Here is a 23,828-nt window from a genome sequence, read left to right as displayed (position 1 = left end):
GAAGTCACTGTGACTCTCTGTCTGCAGCAGCGCCCTCTACTGCCTGGCGCTCAACGCGGCTACGTAGCCTGCGTATGCGTCGGGCCGGCACTGTAGCCCGGGTCTGCTGGTGCTGGAGCTGTGGGGGGGGGGGGGGGGGGGGCGATCACCCACTGCTGGATCAGCCAGTGGGCTGCGGGCCAGAAAAAATGTGAGCAGAGGCCGCAATTGGACCTCGGGACGGACTTTGGACATGCCTGGCCTAAACGCAAGGCAAACTAACTCTACAGACCACAGGCCAAATTTTATTCAGATGGCATCAGCCATTATAGCTATGATCATTGGATTCCTCTCTGGTAGTTATGGGCATCTAGGAGCAAAGTCTTTCACTATAGGGAATGTGGGACAGCATCATTTTGGAAGAACTGTATCAGCACACAAGCGTTAAGAAGTTCTGAAAAATGAATGCAATATGAATTGTTTATTATTGGAGAAAAACCCTTATAAACAGTAGATAGGCCCCCTAGTATCAGTGGTTTGTTTAGAGATATGTTTTTTTTCCTGATTTGGAGATCATGACTGAAGAAATGGTGCAAGATGGATTCGGTGTATTCAATTCAAGTATATTTTACTCTTTTGCTATAGTGGCAATACATTTTAGGGCTTAGTTAAAACCAGGAGGCGGGGCAGCCAAATGGGAGGTGTGGGGGCGCGGTGCAACAATTGTGTCATTGTGTCTCTACCACCAATGTACAAATTCATGAAGGTGGCATGGCCAATCGAATACAGTTCAAATGACTGAATCACATAATCAAATTGGCCAGACCGCCCACTTACCTGGGGAAAAGGGCATCAGCAGAACTTGCATGCGACTTAGGGCTTAATTCAAGGTTGAACGCAAATGCAAACGCATTTGCAGCGTCCAATAATCGATACACTGTGCATGTGCAAAATTAAAATCACCTCCGCTAAATTATTCAGCAGACTGGCGCATAAAACAACCCCTCAACTAAACAATGTTAAAAAGGCGTGGTGAGGAGTGTCTGTGGGCAGTCTCTGCAAGGTTACAAATCTGGGCGTGTAACAGGGGCGTGTAGTGGGAGTGGGTACCTGGGTCCAGGGCGGTGCATATGCATATCTGCAGACAGGCAACCTTAAAGAACAGAAAAAGTCAACGCAGATTCTGGGCAGGTATAAAGCTACACACACTGGGGGTCATTCCGACCCGTTCGCACACAGCGGTTCTTCACTGCAGTGCGAACGTGTTGGAAATGCGCATGCATGGTGGACACATTGCGCATGCGCGTCGTTGCCTGGTGACGATCGTCGCCGGGCAACGCCGCCGCCAGCAACAAATGTGATCGCAGCGGACAGGCGGGAGGCGTTCTGGGGTGGATTCTCACCGTTTTCCAGGCGTGGTGGGTCCAACGCAGGCGTGTCGGGGCGTTTGGAGGGCGGATGTCTGACGTCAGGACCGGGACCTTTAACGCTGGAACCATCACACTGGGTGAGTAACTGCAGGCCTGGTCTTGTTTTGCAGGAAACCTTTTTAGCACAGCAGGGCTGCACAAACCTTTGCAGCCCTGCTATGCTAAAATACACTCCCCCATAGGCGGCGGCAGGTTGATCGCACGAGCAGCAAAAAGTTGCTACGTGCGATCAACTCGGAATGACCCCCACATGCAAGTCATTATAATGGCAGCAGTAACATCGATGATTGATGCGATGGCTGCACAATTAGCAAATAATCGCACACAGCTGATGTTGTATAGTAAAATCACACACACCGTTTTATGTGCGGCCTCACCATTTTAGCTGCAGGTTTTTGACCCTTATGCATTCTGAATTTCAGGTTTGTTTCTTTGTTTAGCTTATGTTGGTAAGTGCATCATTCAGACTGTTTATGTTTTACAATTTAGGACATTAGTAACATAAGCACATTACACTGTGTTTATAGTTTAATTTACTGGAAACACTAAGGCAGAGATTCTCTTTTTGCAAATGAACGCTAATCTGCAAAGAAACTGCAGTATAATTGCTTCTAACTCATACCTCCCAACATGACCCTCTCCAGGAGGGACAAAATGCTCTGCTTCTGGACTTCTTTCTTAATTTGTGATTGGCATCACCTGTATTGAACAGGTTAATGGATAAGAAAGGTGTTTCAGCACAGGTGAGGGCAATCATAAATTACGAGGGAAGTCCAGAAGCAGAGCATTGTGTCCCTCCTGGAGAGGGTCATGTTGGGAGGTATGCTAACGCTAGTTTGCATAGCTTTCAGGATGACTCCTATTTTGTGTATTTGGAGTTTTTTTTTGTTAGTTTGCACTGTAGGCGTGTTTTTTTTTTGTGTGTGTGCAGATTTGCGTTCATTTTGCAATTGATCGCAACTTTGCCTTTGCTAATACATTTGCGTTCAGCCTTGAATTACACTGTAGGCCCTTAGGCTGATATCCTATTAGCTGCGGTGAGTTACCACAGCTAAAGGATTCCGGCGGGGCTATCATATTAGCCCCATAAGCCTTAATTTATCGGGGAATTTGCTTCGTGTGCCTCAGGCACACAAAGCAGAATCTCTGCTAACCAGCCCATGGAGACCTAATATCGGACCCGAACGCATGGGTCCGCGATGTTATCATGAATTCCCATGTGTTATTGCCCGATAATGGTTGAGTTATCGCATGGTAAAAACAGGATGCAATTGGATAACCCAATAGCATGATCAGGCTAAAAAGCCCGTTATTACCGTGTGGTAACTCACCGCACCTAACAGAATATTGGCCTCATGGTTCGTACACACTATGCTTTATTTTAAACAATATCGCTCATTTTCACCCTTCTGAGCAATATCATTTATAATATCTCCCAGTGTGAATGATGCTCAGTCCCACACATCGTTATCGGCCCCCTCCGACGCCTGTGCATGCAGGTCAATTTGGACTTACTGTCCAAAACTGCATGTTCGGACCTGTCACGGCGTGACGCCACTGAACGATATCGTTAATGATATCATTTAGTGTGTACCCACTATCAGCCGCCCAGGAGCGTAGGGGAAACACTAGGCGATATCGCTCATGGAGCGAATCGCCCAGTGTGTACGCACCAACCTCCTCTTACAGACATCTGGGAGATTAACAAACAAGAAAGAAAAGACCCTTGTCTGGCGCACTCATTAAATAGAAAAAATTGTTGTATGTATTAATTATTTAATTCTTAAAACATAACCTTTATTGTAGTTATCGTTAAAATATGATACCCCCTGTAATATATATACTTTTTATAGGGTGTATATAGGGAGCAAAAAGTATCAGAAATATTCACTTCAAATATATTATATTTTAACAGGCTATATGCCTTATATGCAGCAGGAACAAAGGGGGTAATTCCAAGTTGATCGCAGCAGGAAATTTTTTAGCAGTTGGGCAAAACCATGTGCACTGCAGGGGAGGCAGATATAACATGTGCAGAGAGAGTTAGATTTAAGTGGGGTGAGTTAAATCTGCAATCTAAATTGCAGTGTAAAAATAAAGCAGCCAGTATTTACCCTGCACAGAAACAAAATAACCCACCCAAATCTAACTCTCTCTGCAAATGTTATATCTGCCCCCCCCTGCAGTGCACATGGTTTTGCCCAACTGCTAAAAAATTTCCTGCTGCGATCAACTTGGAATTACCCCCAATATTTTAGTCCTAAAAAGGACTTGATTGCACGGCACCCTCCATTGATCAAATGGTTACTGCACAAATTTATATGTTGAATTCAAGTAGCAGTAAAGTTACCCCCGCAATCTAGTTGATACAAAATTTACTGGGAAAAATTGTGTTCATTATTGTATCCACTGGTTATACTTAATTTCCGTCTGTTGGTTATTACGCAATAAAAAAATAAGATTTTACTTACCGATAAATCTATTTCTCGTAGTCCGTAGTGGATGCTGGGACTCCGTAAGGACCATGGGGAATAGCGGCTCCGCAGGAGACAGGGCACAAGAATAAAAGCTTTAGGATCAGGTGGTGTGCACTGGCTCCTCCCCCTATGACCCTCCTCCAAGCCTCAGTTAGGATACTGTGCCCGGACGAGCGTACATAATAAGGAAGGATATTGAATCCCGGGTAAGACTCATACCAGCCACACCAATCACACCGTACAACTCGTGATCTGAACCCAGTTAACAGTATGATAACAACGAAGGAGCCTCTGGAAAGATGGCTCACAACAACAATAACCCGATTTAGTTAACAATAACTATGTACAAGTATTGCAGACAATCCGCACTTGGGATGGGCGCCCAGCATCCACTACGGACTACGAGAAATAGATTTATCGGTAAGTAAAATCTTATTTTCTCTGACGTCCTAGTGGATGCTGGGACTCCGTAAGGACCATGGGGATTATACCAAAGCTCCCAAACGGGCGGGAGAGTGCGGATGACTCTGCAGCACCGAATGAGAGAACTCCAGGTCCTCCTCAGCCAGGGTATCAAATTTGTAGAATTTAGCAAACGTGTTTGCCCCTGACCAAGTAGCTGCTCGGCAAAGTTGTAAAGCCGAGACCCCTCGGGCAGCCGCCCAAGATGAGCCCACTTTCCTTGTGGAATGGGCTTTTACAGATTTTGGCTGTGGCAGGCCTGCCACAGAATGTGCAAGCTGAATTGTTCTACAAATCCAACGAGCAATAGTCTGCTTAGAAGCAGGAGCACCCAGCTTGTTGGGTGCATACAGGATAAACAGCGAGTCAGACTTTCTGACTCCAGCCGTCCTGGAAACATATATTTTCAGGGCCCTGACAACGTCAAGTAACTTGGAGTCCTCCAAGTCCCTAGTAGCCGCAGGCACCACAATAGGTTGGTTCATGTGAAAAGCAGAAACCACCTTAGGGAGAAATTGAGGACGAGTCCTCAATTCTGCCCTGTCAGAATGAAAAATTAAGTAAGGGCTTTTATATGATAAAGCCGCCAATTCTGACACACGCCTGGCTGAAGCCAGGGCTAACAGCATCGTCACCTTCCATGTGAGATATTTTAAGTCCACAGTGGTGAGTGGTTCAAACCAATGTGACTTAAGGAACCTCAAAACAACATTGAGATCCCAAGGTGCCACTGGAGGCACAAAAGGAGGTTGTATATGCAGTACCCCTTTTACAAATGTCTGAACTTCAGGTACTGAAGCCAGTTCTTTCTGGAAGAAAATCGACAGGGCCGAAATTTGAACCTTAATGGACCCTAATTTTAGGCCCACAGACAGTCCTGTTTGCAGGAAATGGAGGAAACGACCCAGTTGAAATTCCTCTGTAGGGGCCTTCTTGGCCTCACACCACGCAACATATTTTCGCCAAATGCGGTGATAATGTTTTGCGGTTACATCCTTCCTGGCTTTGACCAGGGTAGGGATGACTTCATCTGGAATGCCTTTTTCCTTCAGGATCCGGCGTTCAACTGCCATGCCGTCAAACGCAGCCGCGGTAAGTCTGGAGCAGGTCCTTTCTTAGAGGTAGAGGCCACGGGTCTTCCGTGAGCATCTCCTGAAGTTCCGGGTACCAAGTCCTTCTTGGCCAATCCGGAACCACGAGTATCGTTCTTACTCCTCTCCTTCTTATGATTCTCAGTACTTTTGGTATGAGAGGCAGAGGAGGGAACACATACACTGACTGGTACACCCACGGTGTCACCAGAGCGTCCACCGCTATTGCCTGAGGGTCCCTTGACCTGGCGCAATATCTGTCTAATTTTTTGTTTAGACGTAACGCCATCATGTCCACCTTTGGTTTTTCCCAACGGTTTACAATCAGGTGGAAGACTTCTGGGTGAAGTCCCCACTCTCCCGGGTGAAGGTCGTGTCTGCTGAGGAAGTCTGCTTCCCAGTTGTCCACTCCCGGAATGAACACTGCTGACAGAGCTATCACATGATTTTCCACCCAGCGAAGAATCCTTGCAGCCTCTGCCATTGCCCTCCTGCTTCCCGTGCCGCCCTGTCTGTTTACGTGGGCGACTGACGTGATGTTGTCCGATTGGATCAATACCGCCTGACCCTGAAGCAGGGGTTTCGCTTGACTTAGGGCATTGTAAATGGCCCGTAGTTCCAGAATGTTTATATGAAGAGATGTTTCCATGCTTGACCACAAGCCCTGGAAGTTTTTTCCCTGTGTGACTGCTCCCCAGCCTCTCAGGCTTGCATCCGTGGTCACCAGGATCCAATCCTGAATGCCGAATCTGCGGCCCTCTAGAAGATGAGCACTCTGCAACCACCACAGGAGAGACACCCTTGTCTTTGGTGACAGGGTTATCCGCTGCTGCATCTGAAGATGCGAACCGGACCATTTGTCCAGTAGATCCCACTGAAACGTTCTTGCATGGAATCTTCCGAATGGAATTGCTTCGTAAGAAGCCACCATTTTTCCCAGGACCCTCGTGCACTGATGCACTGACACCTGGGCTGGTTTTAGGAGGTTCCTGACTAGCTCGGATAACTCCTTGGCCTTCTCCTCCGGGAGAAAAACCTTCTTCTGGACTGTGTCCAGAATCATTCCTAGGAACAGAAGACGTGTCGTTGGAATCAGCTGCGATTTTGGAATATTTAGGATCCACCCGTGCTGACGTAACACTATCTGAGATAGTGCTACTCCGACTTCTAACTGTTCCCTGGACCTTGCCCTTATCAGGAGATCGTCCAAGTAAGGGATAATTAATACGCCTTTTCTTCGAAGAAGAATCATCATTTCGGCCATTACCTTGGTAAAGACCCGAGGTGCCGTGGACAACCCAAACGGCAGCGTCTGAAACTGATAATGACAGTCTTGTACTACAAACCTGAGATACCCTTGGTGAGAAGGGTAGATTGGGACGTGGAGATAAGCATCTTTGATGTCCAGAGACACCATATAGTCCCCTTCTTCCAGGTTCGCTATCACCGCTCTGAGTGATTCCATCTTGAATTTGAACCTTTTTATGTAAGTGTTCAAGGATTTCAGATTTAAAATTGGTCTCACCGAGCCGTCCGGCTTCGGTACCACAAACAGCGTGGAATAATACCCCTTTCCTTGTTGTAGGAGGGGTACCTTGATTATCACCTGCTGGGAATACAGCTTGTGAATGGCTTCCAGAACTGCCTCCCTGTCGGAGGGAGACTTTGGCAGAGCAGACTTCAGGAACCGGCGAGGGGGAAACGCCTCGAATTCCAGTTTGTACCCCTGCGATACTACCTGTAGAATCCAGGGATCCACTTGCGAGTGAGCCCACTGCGCGTTGAAATTCTTGAGACGGGCCCCCACCAAGTCTGAGTCTGCTTGTAAAGCCCCAGCGTCATGCTGAAGACTTGGCAGAAGCAGGGGAAGGCTTCTGATCCTGGGAAGCGGCTGCATGGTGCAGTCTTTTTCCCCTTCCTCTGCCCCGGGGCAGAAAGGAATGGCCTTTTGCTCGCTTGTATTTATGGGAACGAAAGGACTGAGTTTGAAAAGACGGTGTCTTTTTCTGTTGATGTGAAGTGACCTGGGGTAAGAAGGTGGACTTTCCAGCCGTTGCCGTGGCCACCAGGTCCGAAAGACCAGCCCCAAATAACTACTCCCCTTTATACGGCAATACTTCCATATGTCGTTTGGAATCCGCATCCCCTGACCACTGACGCGTCCATAACGTTCTTCTGGCAGAGATGGACATAGCACTTACTCTTGATGCCAGGGTGCAAATATCCCTCTGTGCATCACGCATATATAGTAATGCATCCTTCAAATGCTCTATAGTTAACAATATATTGTCCCTATCCAGGGTATCAATATTTTCAGTCAGGGAATCCGACCACGCGACTCCAGCACTGCACATCCAGGCTGAAGCGATTGCTGGTCGCAGTATAACACCAGTATGTGTGTATATACTTTTTAGGATATTTTTCAGCCTTCTATCAGCTGGTTCTTTGAGTGTGGCCGTATCAGGAGACGGTAACGCTACTTGTTTAGATAAACGTGTGAGCGCCTTATCTACCCTAGGGGGTGTTTCCCAACGTGTCCTAACCTCTGATGGGAAAGGATATAGTGCCAATAATTTATTAGAAATTAGCAGTTTTTTGTCGGGAGAAACCCACGCTTTATCACATACCTCATTCAATTCATCTGACTCAGGAAAAACTATTGGTAGTTTTTTCACCCCCCACATAATACCCTTCTTAGTGGTATTTGTAGTGTCAGAAATGTGCAATGCTTCCTTCATTGCCGTGATCATGTAACGTGTGGCCCTACTGGACATTACGTTCGACTCATCACCGTCGACACTAGACTCAGTATCTGTGTCTGGGTCTGTGTCGACCCACTGAGGTAACGTGTCTGAGACGCCTGGACAGGCACTAATTGATTTGCCGGCTGTCTCATGTCGTCAACAGTTTTTTGCAAAGTGTTGACATTATCACTTAATTGTTTGAACACGATCATCCAGTCAGGTGTCGACTCCCTAGGGGGTGACATCACTAACGCAGGCAATTGCTCCGCCTCCACATCATTTTCCTCCTCATACATGTCGACACACACGTACCGACACACAGCACACACACCGGGAATGCTCTGATAGAGGACAGGACCCCACGAGCCCTTTGGAGAGACAGAGGGAGAGTCTGCCAGCACACACCCAGCGCTATATATATATACAGGGATAACCTTATATAAGTGTTATTCCCTTATAGCTGCTGTTTATATTGTCATTTGCTGCCAATAGTGTCCCCCCTTCTCTTTTTTACCCTGATTCTGAAGCAGGACTGCAGGGGAGAGTCAGGGAGCCGTCCTTCCAGCGGAACTGTGAGGGAAAATGGCGCTTGTGTGCTGAGGAGATAGGCTCCGCCCCTTCACGACGTCCTTATCTCCCGCTTTTTTGTGTAAAAATGGCAGGGGTTAAAATACATCCATATAGCCCAGGAGCTATATGTGATGTATTCTTTTGCCACCTAAGGTATTATCATTTATATTGCGTCTCAGGGCGCTCCCCCCCAAGCGCCCTGCACCCTCAGTGACCGGAGTGTGAAGTGTGCTGAGAGCAATGGCGCACAGCTGCGGTGCTGTGCGCTACCTTAGTCTGAAGACAGGATTGTCTTCTGCCGCCGATTTCACCGGACCTCTTCGTCTCTTCTGGCTCTGTAAGGGGGACGGCGGCGCGGCTCCGGTGACCCATCCAGGCTGTACCTGTGATCGTCCCTCTGGAGCTAATGTCCAGTAGCCTAAGAAGCCCAATCCACTCATGCCAGCAGGACTCACTGAAAATAAAAAACCTAAATTAAACTTTTATTCTAAGCAGCTCAGGAGAGCCACCTAGCCTGCACCCTTCTCGTTCGGGCACAAAAATCTAACTGAGGCTTGGAGGAGGGTCATAGGGGGAGGAGCCAGTGCACACCACCTGATCCTAAAGCTTTTATTCTTGTGCCCTGTCTCCTGCGGAGCCGCTATTCCCCATGGTCCTTACGGAGTCCCAGCATCCACTAGGACGTCAGAGAAATAAAAAATATATAAATAAAGACAAAATCCTGTGAGAAGGCAAGAGAAGGTGGGAAACAAGTGTAGATGTGAATCTGCTTTCAACGTTAGACTGGATTTAAGCCCAGAACTTACTACACTGGGTATTCTCTGGGGGTCCCCCTCCAGATTCTTGCCCGGCCCAACACTTTATCACTTCCAAGATCGGATGAGATTGGGCAAATCAAGTGTGGTTTGGTAGTAAGTTGAAATGCACCTCCTCCTGAATCGTTGATGAGAGTTCATGGATATAGGAAGTTAAAGGTAAAAGTGTTGTTGACATAGAATATGTGTAGGCAAATGAGACGGCTCTGCTGTTGGTGTTAGACAGCTAAAGCCTGTCAGTTGAAAAACTGCCCCAGGAAATGATTAATCTGTGCTGAATCGCCAATGAGAGTCCTTGGAATTCAGACGAAAGAAATAAGGGAAAAGTGTAAAAGGTATAGCCTTTACTTATTTGCAGGACTATTGCCTGTTGTCACGGCAACCAGCAGCAGGAAGTACACGGCGCCTTCCGGACACAGCGTCAGCAGCAGCCCTCTACCCCGGCCTACCGTCACCCGCTCTCCCCGGACGCGGCGCCCTGCTCCAGCTCTACACCACGTACTGACAGCGCAGCTTCACACCACATGCTGACAGCGGTAACGGGTATATTACCCAAGATCCTCCTTACTAATTATATTTGCTTCTTAAATACCAACATACATTTATCATAAGTGAATACAGTATTTTTTCAATTTGATATCCTACAACAGGCATGTCTAAAGTCTGTCCCGCGGGCCAATTGCGGTCCGTGCTCACATTCTCCCCGGCCCGCAGCCCACTGACTGATCCAGCAGGGGGTGATAACGGCGATCGCCCCCCCACAGCTCCAGCAGACCCGGGCTACAGTGCCGGCCCGACGCATACGCGGGCTACGCAGCCACGTTGAGCGCCAGGCAGTAGAGGGCGCTGCTGCAGACAGTGAGTCACAGTGACTTCACTCTCTACAGCAGTGGTGGCCAGCAAGCGGCTCGATCTGCTCCCGGCCACCGCTGTCCGGTGTGCACAGACGTCTCCGGCAGCAGTGACTATCTTAAATTTGGCACGGGCCTGTGAGCCAATCAGAGCTCGCGGACCAGCAGCTAAGGCTCCTGATTGGCTGCCGGACCACGAGCTCTGATTGGCTCACGGGCCGGCGCCGAATTGAAGATAGACACCACCGCCGGAGACTGAGGTCCCGGGGCAGGAGAGGCACATGCTGCGCTCTCCTCCCCTCACAGCAGCGCGGTGAGCAGCACTTTTGGGGGAAAGGCACTGTGGGGATATGTGTATCTGCACTGGGGGCATATCTGGCGCTGTGGGGATATGTGTATCTGCACTGGGGGCCTATCTGGCGCTGTGGGGATATGTGTATCTGTACTGGGGGCCTATCTGGCGCTGTGGGGATATGTGTATCTGCACTGGGGACATATCTGGTGCTGTGGGGATATGTGTATCTGCACTGAGAGCATATCTGGCGCTGTGGGGATATGTGTATCTGCACTGGGGACATATCTGGTGCTGTGGGGATATGTGTATCTGCACTGGGGGCATATCTGGCACTGTGGCGATATGTATATCTGCACTGGGGGCATATCTGGCACTGTGGCGATATGTATATCTGCACTGTGGCGATATGTGTATCTGCGGGGATATGTGTATCAGCACTGGGGGCATATCTGGTACTGTGGGGACATGTGTATGTGGCACTAGGAACATCGGTCACCCACTATCAGTCACCCACTATCTCAATGTCACCCTACTTCAGTTACCCATTATCTCCCTTTCACCCCTGTCTCAGTAACCCACCATCTCCCTGTCACCCCTGCCTCAGTCACCCACCATCTCCCTGTCAGCCCTGCCTCATCAGTAACCTATTATCTCCCTGTCACCCACTATCACCCTGTACCACAGGGAGTACAATTGTGTAGCCACACCCCTTTCTTGTAAGACCACACCCCTTTTATCCCATCAAGGGGCGCCAAAATAGATTTTTGCTTACTAAAAAAAAATAAGCTTGGGCCGGCCCTGCCTGGCTGCTAGGCTAGCAGAGCAGCAGCTGCAGCAGCAGCATTTTCCCTAACTCCTCCTAGTGCACGGAACCTCTGGGCTCCACCTCCCTTCACATGGCGGCATCCGGGGACGAGTGGCAGCGCAGGCTCCGCAGCCCCTCTTTAGGAATATGGCCTTAAAACGCATCGGCTGTCCCCCGGCTCCCTAATCTGCTTGACCCGGCGTATCGGCTGTCTCGGCCGGCTCCACCTGCTGCCCCTGCAAGAATGTTAGGCTGAATGGTCGGCCCCCATACATTTTCACCTCACCAAATCTGGCCCTATTTGCAAAAAGTTTGGACACCCCTGTCCTACAAGGTCCTACAATTGAAGCAATGCACAAAGAAGCACAGATAATGCTTCTGGGACAGGACAGATATATACTACTGCTCATTTCAGACAATTTGATACAGGATTTTTCACTGTGTTTGGGTATGTTCATTGGCATACAGGAGAATGTTCATGAGCTAATGCAGCTTTTCTGATTGTTTTAGGCCAGGGCTGGCCAAACCAGTTCTCGAGATCTACCAACAGTTCATGTTTTCTAGGCCTCCTGGAGATCTGGAGATTTGTCAGTTAGGAATGAATGCAGCACATCTTAATTAGTAATGACTACACCTGTGCACCAGCTAGGTGGTCTGGAAAATGTGCACTGTTGGTAGATCTCGAGGACTGGTTTGGCCAGCTCTGTTTTAGGCAATCTGACATAGGACATTTACTGTGTTTTCATCATTTATTGGATCAGTTAATGCAGTCTTTCTAAACCATCTTTTTGGGTTTTATAACGGATAATATGCAGATTATGCTCTTATGATTGGACAACATAACTGCTACATAATACTGATCTTTTAGGCACTCTTTGATACAGGTTATTTAACCTGTTTATATCCTGTGTTGATTGGTTCACAGGAGGAAGTATCAGTTTGGTACCTTGGCTGTTTCTTTAAGACAGGACACACATCCCACCTACTTATAGGTGGATACAGCACTATTTTATTAACTGTCACTTGGCAATAGTCCTGCAAATAAGAAAATTCTATACCTTTTACACTTTTCCTTATTTCTTTCGCCTGAATTCCAAGGACTCTCATTGGCGATTCAGTACAGATGAATCATTTCCTGGGGCAGTTTTTCAACTGACAGGCTTTAGTTGTCTAACACCAACAGCAGAGCCGTCTCGTTTGCCTACACATATTCTATGTCAACAACACTTTTACCTTTAACTTCCTATATCCATGAACTCTCATCAACGATTCAGGAGGAGGTGCATTTCAACTTACTACCAAACCACACTTAATTTGCCTAATCTCGTCCGATCTTGGAAGCGATAAAGTGTTGGGCCGGGCAAGAATCTGGAGGGGGACCCCCAGATAATACCTGGTGTAGTAAGTTCTGGGTTTAAATCCAGTCTAACGTTGAAAGCAGATTCACATCTACACTTGTTTCCCACCTTCTCTTGCCTTCTCACAGGATTTTGTCTTTATTTGTATATTTTTTATTTTTTCTTGTGTAATAACCAACAGACGGAAACTAAGTATAACCAGTGGATACAATAAAGAACAACATTTTTCCCAGTAAATTTTGTATCAACTAGTTTGCGGGGGTAATTTTACTGCTACTTGCATTCAACATATAAATTTCTGCAATAACCATTTGATCAATGGAGGTCGCCGTGCAATCAAGTCCTTTTTAGGACTAAAATATTGTTCCTGCTGCATATAGCTCGTTAAAATATAATATATTTGAAGTTAATTGATGTTATAATATCACATATTTCTGATACTTTTTGCTCCCTATATACACCCTATAAAAAGTATATATTTTACAGGGGGTATCATATTTTAACGATAACTACAATAAAGGTTATGTTTTGAGAATTAAATAATTAATACTTACAACACATTTTTCTATTTAATGAGTGCGCCAGACAAGGGTCTTTTCTTTCTTGTTTGTTAAATGACTACCAGTAGGACACTACTGAAACCTTTTGGTGCACCGCCAACAATTTCTGAAACTTGACAATATAGTGAGTAGAATCTAATAGAGTTGGTTATGACAAATACATTTTTGTAGAATTTTTTTCAGAATAATATATATTTTATCCAGTGCGGAAACACACTCTTTTTGTTTTTTTACTACAGACATCTGGGAGACCCAACTGAGATTTGTGTGTCTTCTGTACATTCAGAAGAGAATAGGTAAGTATGTTTTAGGGACACCCTGTTCATTATACTGAGACTAATGAGGTAGGTAGCAAAGTTTCTGCTCCAGGGCTCTCAATCTTGTTACTTAGCCCAAAGACTGCAAAGTGTTCTTGTGCTCTAATCCGTGGGCTGTTATACTCTGTAAGGGACTTCCTTGGGGTGTGTGTGAAGGGGGGGTTGGGGGACGACGGGAGGGGGGACGACAACAGAGTGGAACGGATGGTAGCTACCTAACGGTAGATGGAACTAGTTTCACCTCCACAGACCTGCACAGTAATTCCAACAGAATAGCCTGCCCCACCACCCACGTCTATCGATGATGCATGCGGCACTTGTGTCACTGATGAGCTGCAGCCACCTTCCCCTTCCTCAGGCCCTGACAACTTCATGGTCCTCCTCCACCTATGGCCCACCCCTCGAAGAGGAGCATGCCCTGTGCATGCTCAAGACAAGGGGATAGGGGCTGGAGGGACACAGAGATAGGGAAGCTACAGGAGGGACACAGTGCATCGAGCTGCTGGAGTGGCAGAGATTTGTAAAAGGGGCACTACTGTGGGCATTATGTATATAAGGGGCACTACTACTGGGGACATTATGTGTATAAGGGGCACTACTGTGAGCATTATGTGTATAAGCAGCACTTCTGTGGGCATTATGTGTATAAGCAGCACTTCTGTGGGCATTATGTGTAAGGGGCACTACTACTGTGGGCATTATGTGTATAAGCAGCACTACTACTGTGGGAATTGTGTATAAGGGGCACTACTGTGGGCATTTTTATAAATGGTCCTACCTTGTGGCATAACACATATAAGGGGTACCACTGTGTAATGTAACATGAATAATGGGCACTACTGAGTGACATAATGTGAATAAGGGTCATTACTAAGTGATGTAATATGAATCAGGGGCACTATGTGCAGTGTAATGTGAACAAGATTGTGTTACTGTGCGAGACATTTGAATTAGGGGTACTATTGTGTGACCATGCCCCTTCCTTGTGAGACCACTGTGCATATATAATGTATAGGAGATAGGGCACAAATTAATAGATTGCAGGGGTGGGGGATTCCAAAAACCCTAGTACAGGCCATAGCTCTGCCTAATAGGAGGAGGTTGGGTAGGTGGCAGAGGAAATTAGTTCCACTACCTCTCCAGGACCACTGTAAGCCCTGCTTGTAACTATAGCATAGGGACTATATTTGTGACTTTCCTGTTATACAGTAGTAAGAACCAGTCTAGGCTGCCTAGTACCAGTCTTGATTAAGTGATTTTCCTTTTGTAGTAAGAACCAGCCTAGGCTGCATAGTACCAGTGATGATTAAGTGATTTCCTATTTATAGCAAGAACCAGCGTAGACTGCCTAGTACCAGTGCTGATGAAGTGATTGTTTCGACTCTGCCAGCTCTAATGTTCTGACCTGCAGTACCTCTGGGCTGCCAGGAGTGCTGCTGTTGTGTTCTAGCTTGAAGTACCTCTGGGGTGCCGGAGGTGCTGTTATCTGAGAGTAGTTCCAGCTGGGGTAGTCAGCTGGAGCATGCTGCTCTCCTGATTATCTTTTCCAGCTGCAGCACATTGTGTGTTTTAGCCGCGGCGGGGTCTCGCCGGCGCCCGGACGTTGCTTGGCAATGGGGCCGGCGCGTCATGTCTGCCGCACCTCCTCCTGCTCCCCGCACAGCGCCTGGCAACGGAGGACGCTGTGCGCAGTGAGCTGCCGGGTCCTTGCCAACGGGGACGCCAGAGGCGGACAGCGTTCCCCGTTGCCATGTAATTTGCAATCCATCTGTCAGCTCTGGGTCGTGCAGCAGGGCAGCTGCATGACATCAGTAATTAGGTTCTCTGCAGCTATTGGAGGGTTCCCTGTTATATTCTCCCTCAGTGTCTGACACAGACGCCGGTGATAACTTCTGCTAAGCTGCTTCCTGCCTTGGCGTGTTCCTGTCCATAAGTCCTGTGGTATTGCCTGTTCCTGATCCAGTTATCCTGTATATTGGCGTCCTCTGGTCTGTTGTCGGAGTTCTACCTGCCCTCCAGTTCTATGAAACTGTGTCTGCGGCTTTGGGGGTTCTTGTCCGTCTACCTGTATTTAAACCGGTCTCGTGAGTAGCGGCCTTGCCGCATCTTACGGCCTTGGCCGTAGCTTCTTGTTATATTTTGCTTTGGATTTTGCAGAGGGTTCTGCATGTGCTGTCGTCGCCGGTACACAACAGTATTGTGTCGGCGTGTGGACAGTATTGCCTTTGTTGTAGTTAGTTCTGGCGGCTGTGCCGCGCATATTTCCTTTGAGTTCTGTAGCACCTCTAACTTATTTCCATCTTTAGTTAGAGGTTCCCCTTGTTATCGCCCCGTCTCAGTTTACGCCTTGTCTCCAACTAAGACCGGGGGGCATCGGAGTTGGGCAGACCTAATCCGCCCTTCAAACGTGGCTGCTGTGGGCCCAAGCAAACATAGTCTCGCAGGCGTAGACTGACCACGTAGGCGAGACAACGAAGTCAGGGCTGTGTAGGGGTTGCTGCTGGGCTCCATTTCCATTGCAGCATTACGTTCCTGTGCTCGGAGCTTGCCCACCCTGAGTACCGAGTACAGTGAACGTACAGAACGCTTTGTTCTGTTCCTGAGTCCTTGTTGTAGCCAGAATCCTGCACCTCATCTACGCCATGCTCCAGAGACTGTTACCCTTGCCCAGGTAAAGTAACCTGCTTGTGTTTTCCTTCATTTTTGCTTCAGTTATCTTGTATTCCTCGTTTGGAATTCTGCCACAACAGTTTTATCTTTTAATCATCCTGACCTCTGTCATCTTTTTAACTCCAGCATAAATCCGTATAACATTGTAACAGTGACTTTCCTGTTATAGCAAGAACCAGTCTAGGCTGCCTAGTACCAGTGCTGATTCAGTGATTTCCCTTTTATATTAAGACCCAGCCTAGGCTGCCTAGTACCAGTGCAGATTAAGGGCAGTGTCGGACTGGGGCATGAAGGGCCCACCGGGGGAAATGCATTGGGAGGGGCCCATGTTTAGGGGTGTGGCCAGTTGCCACAGAGGCTTGGCTAACCATTAGAGCGTGCATGGTCTGGGCCCTTTGGTAAATATATGTACTGTAGTAAATACCGCTAGTACATGCATGATAATTAATAACAGAAATGCACTGTAGAAAATACACCATAGTCACTCATATATATAATGAGTAATTCAAGTGCACAGTCTGGTACCTGGTCTTTAGAGGAAGAGATGGGGCCCACCAGTGGTTTCCCCTGGTCCCCTGTGGGCCAGTCCAACTCTGATTAAGGAAAGGGGCTACACTATCCATTTGTATCAAAAATATATATTACACAATATATCGTCCACACCCTGTATACTCAGATATACATGCCACATTGGTTTATAGCTCATGATGGTTGTCAGATAGAAGCGCAATGCAGTTTTACCTAAACGCCACCTATTGCATGCGTGATGACGAATACCAACTTCTGATATCTTAATGACCCATGCTTTTTTTTCTATTACTACTCTGTATTATGTGAAAGTTATAAATAAAGGGTAACCTGGTACATGATGAAACACAAGGTGCTTGGCAGACACCATTAAAGGTGGTAGGTGATATGAAGAGGTTGAGAAACCATGCTATGGAGCTTTTCAGGAAGTTTGCAGTCAGCGATTCCATCTTTTGACAGTTCAAAATCTCCCCCCCCCCCAAAAAAAAAAAAAAAGGCTTGCAAAGAATTACATTTATTCTGCAAATAAAACATTGTGTTGTAGCTGGTTATTACTTTAGAACTGAAAAGAAAACGCACAAAGGGATATAAGCCGTGTTATTGTTTCTTTGGTGAACAAAATGCTAGAACATTACATTTGTAGAGAGACATTGTTATCTAAAGGTCAGTGCCACTCCACTAAGAATTGTGTTGGTTCTACAATTTGCCTGAAAATGAGCAGTCCTTGTCAGAAAAGGCTTCAGTGAAACTCACATTTAGAACCACTTATTGCTCACCTGTGTCAGTCTCTTCTTTTAGCCAGCTATCCCACGACTCTGCTGGAGTTAATGAGACTTTGTCAATCTCACACAGGTAACGGTCAGCTATTGGGGAACCAGGGATACTAGCAAGGGGGAAAAGGTTTTCCCCAAATACTCCAATCCCCAAAGAGTCCGGACTGTCTTGTCCATCCTGTTAATAAAAGGCAATAGTGAAAATTAGTATTAGCTCATGATGATACATTGTTTTGAGACAAAATTGCTAATTAAATAATTTGTACACTAAGGTACCACAACATTATATCAACTCTGGAGCAGGCACTATACTTTTTTTCTAGACTAAAAAGTGTGATTTCTCCGTTTGATCTTATGTTTATTTATTTTGCAGAAATGAAAGGAAATGAGTATGTGAGCTATATCTGGTGGTGTAGCCATCCCATACCTATACGTTTGGATTATATCACCAGTGCGCACTTACACAAACCTTACACTAGGTGCAAAAGATACACCTGGAAAAGGGCATATTTATGCTTGTGTCCAACTCTGTATAGGCCACAGTTGTGTCGGCATGCCCTCAATGAACTTTGCTAATGTGACAATGCCATGTTGTAGGAGAGATAATTCAGTATGTGTAGATGCGACTAGAATGATTGTGACGCTACATCGCTTGTATCTGTATACTGTATGCTTAATTACAGAGCATCAAACTACAACTACAGATGCGCCCTCGTACACCTATACTGCGCCATGTGGCAAAATACACATGATGTGACTTAGACACTCTCCTCTAGGTGGCAGATATACATACTTATTTCTGAATTTACTATACCATCTTATTTGCATCGTAGTTGTATCCAAAGTCGTGGTGTCTTAGTATTTTTGTTGCCATGGCGTTGGTATAATGTCGCAGATTAATCACAGCGCCACGTGGCATGGTTCACTCATATCGGCCCTCCATCTTTTAGCTTTTTATTCAGTTTAGTTTCCAAGTTGCACATAGCAGTTGCATGCATTGCCAGCGGCAGTATCCAGGGTACTCGTGCATTATACTTTTGTTGCATTAGTGATGTGAGCCTGGGACCCGCTGCCACTACCACATCCCCCTATTGCAGGTAGCGTTTGAGTAAAGACTGCTGCTGTAGCAGCCGCTTTCCCCAGCTCAGCATATGCTGTTGTGCTGGGAAGAGAAGTTGCTGCAGAAACAGAATCATAGAACCTTGACAGCAGATAAGAACCAATTGGCCCATCTAGTCTCTCCTAAACACATGTTCACTTACACACTAGGGTTCAATTTTGGTTGGGAGCCAATTAACCTACCAGTATATTTTGCATTGTGGGAGGAAACCGAAGAACCCGGTGGAAACCCACACAAGCATTGGGAGAATATACTCTACACAGTTAGGGACGTGATGGGAATTTAACCCATGACCTCAGTGCTGTGAGGTCATGGGCTAAACCAGTATTTTGAAAGCGAGACAAATGGGGTGTGTGTGTGTGTGTATATATATATATATATATACATACATACACACACACACACACACACACACACACACACACACACACAAGGGAGATGTCCGGCACTCCAATATCTGTAAAGTCAGCTCATCTGGGTGCCCTTCCTAAGGTAATATGGAGTCAGGAGGGATGGATGGCACTCCAGCAAACGAATAAATACTCAGGAAACCAAGTCGCTCCGAAACGTTGGCTATTGACTTGGTTTCCTGAGTATTTATTCGTTTGCTGGAGTGCCATCCATCCCTCCTGACTATATATATATATATATATATACACTGTAAGTGTAGGTGACTTACGCCTGCTGTAAACTGGGCACGTAGGCTACTTGTGCTGATCTGCGTGCATGTTGTGATGTGTACGCCTCAGCATCTGGATATAAATACTGTACACTGTTTTATACAGTTTCTTGCTACCAACTCTGCACAATTTCCAAACTCTCATTCATCCACTCAGTCACTCACATTACTGCAGCTTGACCTGATCATGTGCTGGAAAGCTACTCATTTTATAAATGGGCTTACCATACTATCCCTTTAAACAGGGACACTCATGAATTACACAGGCTCTGTGGCTTGCCGACTTGGTTTTAATCAGCCACAGAACCTGTGTAATTCATGAGTGTCTCAGTTTAAAGGGATAGTATGGTAAGTCTATAAGGAAACAACATCTATCACAGTTATCTCATTGGGCAGAGGTTCCCAAACGTGGTCCTCAAGTAGACTAACCATACTATCCCTTTAAACCGGTTAATCAAATTGACGAAGATGCTAATTAAGTCACCTGTGGCCAAGCATGGATAAACTTAAAACCTGGACCATTGAGGTGCCTTGAGGACCGCATCTGAGAACCTCTGCAATAGTACAAAGATCATCATTTAGCATGAGAAAATAAATAACGTGTTGCACTTGTTCCCATGTCTGTAAATTACTTCTAAAACATATTTGTCTTTTCTTACAAGCTTCCAGGAAGTGCAACAGGGAAACAGATGGGGCTTAATGATGTGATCAACCATCAGGTGAGCAAAGCAACTGCATCAATGCAAAGTCGGACTGCCATTTTATATCAGTGGTAACAGATAAAAATCATTAAATGCTTTAACTTTTCAGTTTTAAAAAAATATATATATTTTTTTAACTTTTCATTTGTTTTTGGGAAAAGGTGAAACTAGAAGCCCAAATATAGAATTTCTGATCAGCTGCACATGCACACGTGCATATGGCTTATGTAGGTGCATGTCTGCACCCAGACCAGTGGTGAATCTATATTGGATGCAATGTTTGCAGTGCATGAGCAATTCTCAACTGCCCATACTCTAGACCAGACCTGGCCAACCTGTGACTCTCCAGCTGTTATGAAATAAGTCCCAGCATCATACTTGCCTACCTGACTCTCTCCATGAGGGAGAAAATGCTCTGTTCCTGGACTTTCCTGGTAATGTATGATTGCCATCACCTGTGGTGAGCTAGTTAATTGATAAGAAAGGTGTTTCACCACAGGTGATGGCAATCATACATTACCAGGAAAGTCCAGGAACAGAGCATTTTCTCCCTCATGGAGAGGGTCAGGTAGGCAAGTATGCTCCTCCTGTCACAGGCTGCCCTGCTCTCACTCAAGGTGTGTACACACGGTGAGATCCTTGCTATGCCCAATTTTGACTATGCAATTTCCCTTGAACTCCCCCAGAGCCCAGATAGCACAAATTTTGACTATCTTTACTCTCGATTTTGTCTATGTACGATTTTGACTAAGGGCCTAACTCAGACCTGAGCGTAGCAGCAAATTTGTTAGTAGATGGGCAAAACCATGTGCAGTGCAGGGGGGGGGCAGATATAACATGAGCAGAGAGAGTTAGGTTAGGGTGGGGTGTGTTCAAACTGAAATCTAAATTGCAGTGTAAAAATAAACCAGCCAGTATTTACCCTGCACAGAAACAATATAACCCACCCAAATCTAACTCTCTTTGTTCATGTTATATCTGCTCCCCCTGCGGTGCACATGGTTTTGTCCATCTGCTAACAAATTTGCTGCTACGATCAGGTCTGAATTAGGCCCTAAGTGCCAATTTTAACTATACTTTGTACTAGATAGTACACTAGATAAACTGTGCAGGTAAGTCAATCTTGACTGTCTAGCCTTGCGGTACCGACCCCACGGGAGTGCGCATCGAGATCGAATCAGTATCGCAAGCTGCCTTGAGATGTGCACTAATCTCACCGTGTGTACACACCTTCAGTCACAGAAGTAAAGGGCCACCCCTCCCACAGAACTAACACACTTTTCCCCTCATGATAATCTAATGCAGTGTTTTCCAAACCTGCTTCTTATTCACCCCCAACAGTTCATGTTTTCCAGGTCACCTAGCAGGTGCACAAGTGTACTCATTACTCACTGACACATTTTAAAAGATCCACAGGTCATACCTCCTAACATGACCCTCTCCAGGAGGGACAGAATGCTTTGCTTCTGGACTTTTCTCTTAATTTGTGATTGCCGGCACCTGTATTGAAGAGGTTTATGGATAAGAAAGGTGTTACAGCACAGGTGCCAGCAATCACAAATTAAGAGGAAAGTCCAGAAGCAGAACACTGTGTCCCTCCTGGAGAGGGTCATGTTGGGAGGTATGCACAGGTGGAGCTAGTTATTTCACTTGTGATTCTGTGAGGAGACCTGGAAAACGTGAACTGTCGGGGGTCCACTGATCTAATGCAGTGGTTCCCAACCGCGGTCCTCATGTACCCCCAACAGTTCATATTTTCCAGGTCTCCTCACAGGATTGCAAGTGAAATAATTAGCTCTATCTGTGGGTCTTTTAAAATGTGTCAGTGAGTAATGAATACACCTGTCCAACTGCTTGGTGACCTGGAAAACACGAACTGTTGGGGGTACTTGAGGATCGAGGTTGGGAACCACTGATCTAATGGATAAATACTGTGTTAGCCCCACCCACTTCAAACCTGGGTACATCCTTTTTGGATGACCAAAAAGGAAGAATGGAAACAAGATGCTGATAGTTAAACAGCAATGTTATTGTAAAACAGTTCAGTGGGGGATCAGGACCAGAGTCTGACTGGCCCACAGGGGTGCCAGGGAAACCACCGATAGGCCCCACTGCTTGAGGGCCCACTCCTTCCTCTAGGGATCAGGCTCCAGACTGTGCACTTGTATTATACATGGTAGATATGTTGTATTACACTGCACTAAACTATTGTGTATTTCAAGCCTCTGTGGAGGATGGCCACACCCCCTTTGTAGGCTGATAACACCCCTAAGTATGGGACCCTATAACTGCATTCTCCCGGTGGGCCCTTCATGCCCCAGTCCGACACTGATCGGGACTTGTGCCCCAGTTGGCAAACACTGTGGTTGATCCAAGACTACATCTGTTGGCAATACTGCAATTTGATATGAATAAGCTGTATTTTCACAGCTGGAGCTTATATTGAAGGAGCTACCTCCCATTCTGTGGGCTAGACAAAAATCTAGTTTACTGGGACATACATCGGGGAATCTTCTAACTTTAGGGAAATAAGGACAGCAGTGTAAGCAGTTTATGGTTTAGACTTTAAGCAGTTTAGGCTTTAGTGAATACAGGAAACATGGTAAGCCTCATGCTTGCTTAATCTTTTCACTGCCAGAGGAGAAGAGAACAAAACAAAACAAAACACATCCCCTTAAACGTGCTAGGGCCAGTAAATATATTGTATATGTATTAATATTAGTCAGTTGTGCTTGCATTAATTAGGGGCTGGTTTAATTTATTTAGGCTTTTTTGATTACAACTATTGTTTAAGCAATATATAGTTGTAAAATGACAGGGTGATTCAAAAGTCGCAGTACACCCTTTTGTTTCCAAAACTGTGCAGGAAATGGGAACACTGAATACTCCAGTAAGGTATGGGTGAAGTGTGCTATCTTTTAGGGTATGTACCGAACATGGGCGCCATCTTGAATCTTAGTCAGTTTTTTTCAAATGGAAAGGGGGTTGTGTAACATGTCAAACAACATCATTGCGGAATTTGCTGAAAAGTTTATTGCTGCAAACAGGTTTGAAATAGCAATTATGGTTCAAAAGTTACAACACTTTTCTGTTGGAATTGCAGGCTGAACTGTTCTCTATAAAGGACAGTCATTTAATGTTTTCAACATGTTGTCCCCCTTGGTAAAACACAAATTCGAAGGTGCTGGATCCAATCATCATGCACTCGCAGAAGGATTTCTGAAGAAATGCTGGTACACGCTTCTTCAATGCATTGCTGGAGATGATGTCTGTTTCTTACATAAGGCATCTTGTTCAGGCAAACTTTTAGGTCAGTGGTAAAGTTAACCGTCACAGCCACAGGTACTGGAGTGACCAGAATCCACACTGGATGGAACATTCCAAGGTTGTTAGTAACGTAAAGGTTATGGTGTGGCGTGGGATATGGGGTACCTGTGTAATTGGACCCATTTTCATTGACCAGAACCTAAATGCACAACACTACCTCGCAGGGGCGTAGCCAGAACTTTGTGGGCCCCATAGCAACATTTTGAAAGGGCCCCGGTCCCAATGCTTCTAGAGAGATGCCTCTCCACAGCAGTTGTTTATGTTGTGCCCTAGGTA

General features: G+C 46.1%; 1 protein-coding gene and 1 long non-coding RNA gene across 2 annotated transcripts in view; one reads left to right on the top strand and one right to left on the bottom strand.

Moving 5' to 3' along the window:
* The window catches only part of CACNA1I (calcium voltage-gated channel subunit alpha1 I), a 699,757-nt gene that overhangs the window by 16,630 nt on the left and 659,299 nt on the right, over positions 1–23,828 (bottom strand). Inside the window, exon 33 of the mRNA XM_063940720.1 lies at positions 17,729–17,903. Within this exon, the coding sequence (XP_063796790.1) occupies positions 17,729–17,903 (175 nt within the window). The remainder of the gene's footprint in view (positions 1–17,728; positions 17,904–23,828) is intronic.
* Positions 20,129–23,828, top strand: part of LOC134958253 (uncharacterized) — a 94,568-nt gene continuing 90,868 nt past the window's right edge. Inside the window, exon 1 of the long non-coding RNA XR_010186923.1 lies at positions 20,129–20,243. This is a non-coding gene — a long non-coding RNA (uncharacterized LOC134958253). The remainder of the gene's footprint in view (positions 20,244–23,828) is intronic.

The sequence above is a fragment of the Pseudophryne corroboree genome, chromosome 9 (assembly GCF_028390025.1).
Source record: "Pseudophryne corroboree isolate aPseCor3 chromosome 9, aPseCor3.hap2, whole genome shotgun sequence".
Taxonomy (NCBI): domain Eukaryota; kingdom Metazoa; phylum Chordata; class Amphibia; order Anura; family Myobatrachidae; genus Pseudophryne; species Pseudophryne corroboree.
Note: the sequence above shows the minus strand (reverse complement) of the source record. Positions and strands in the feature narration are given on the sequence as shown.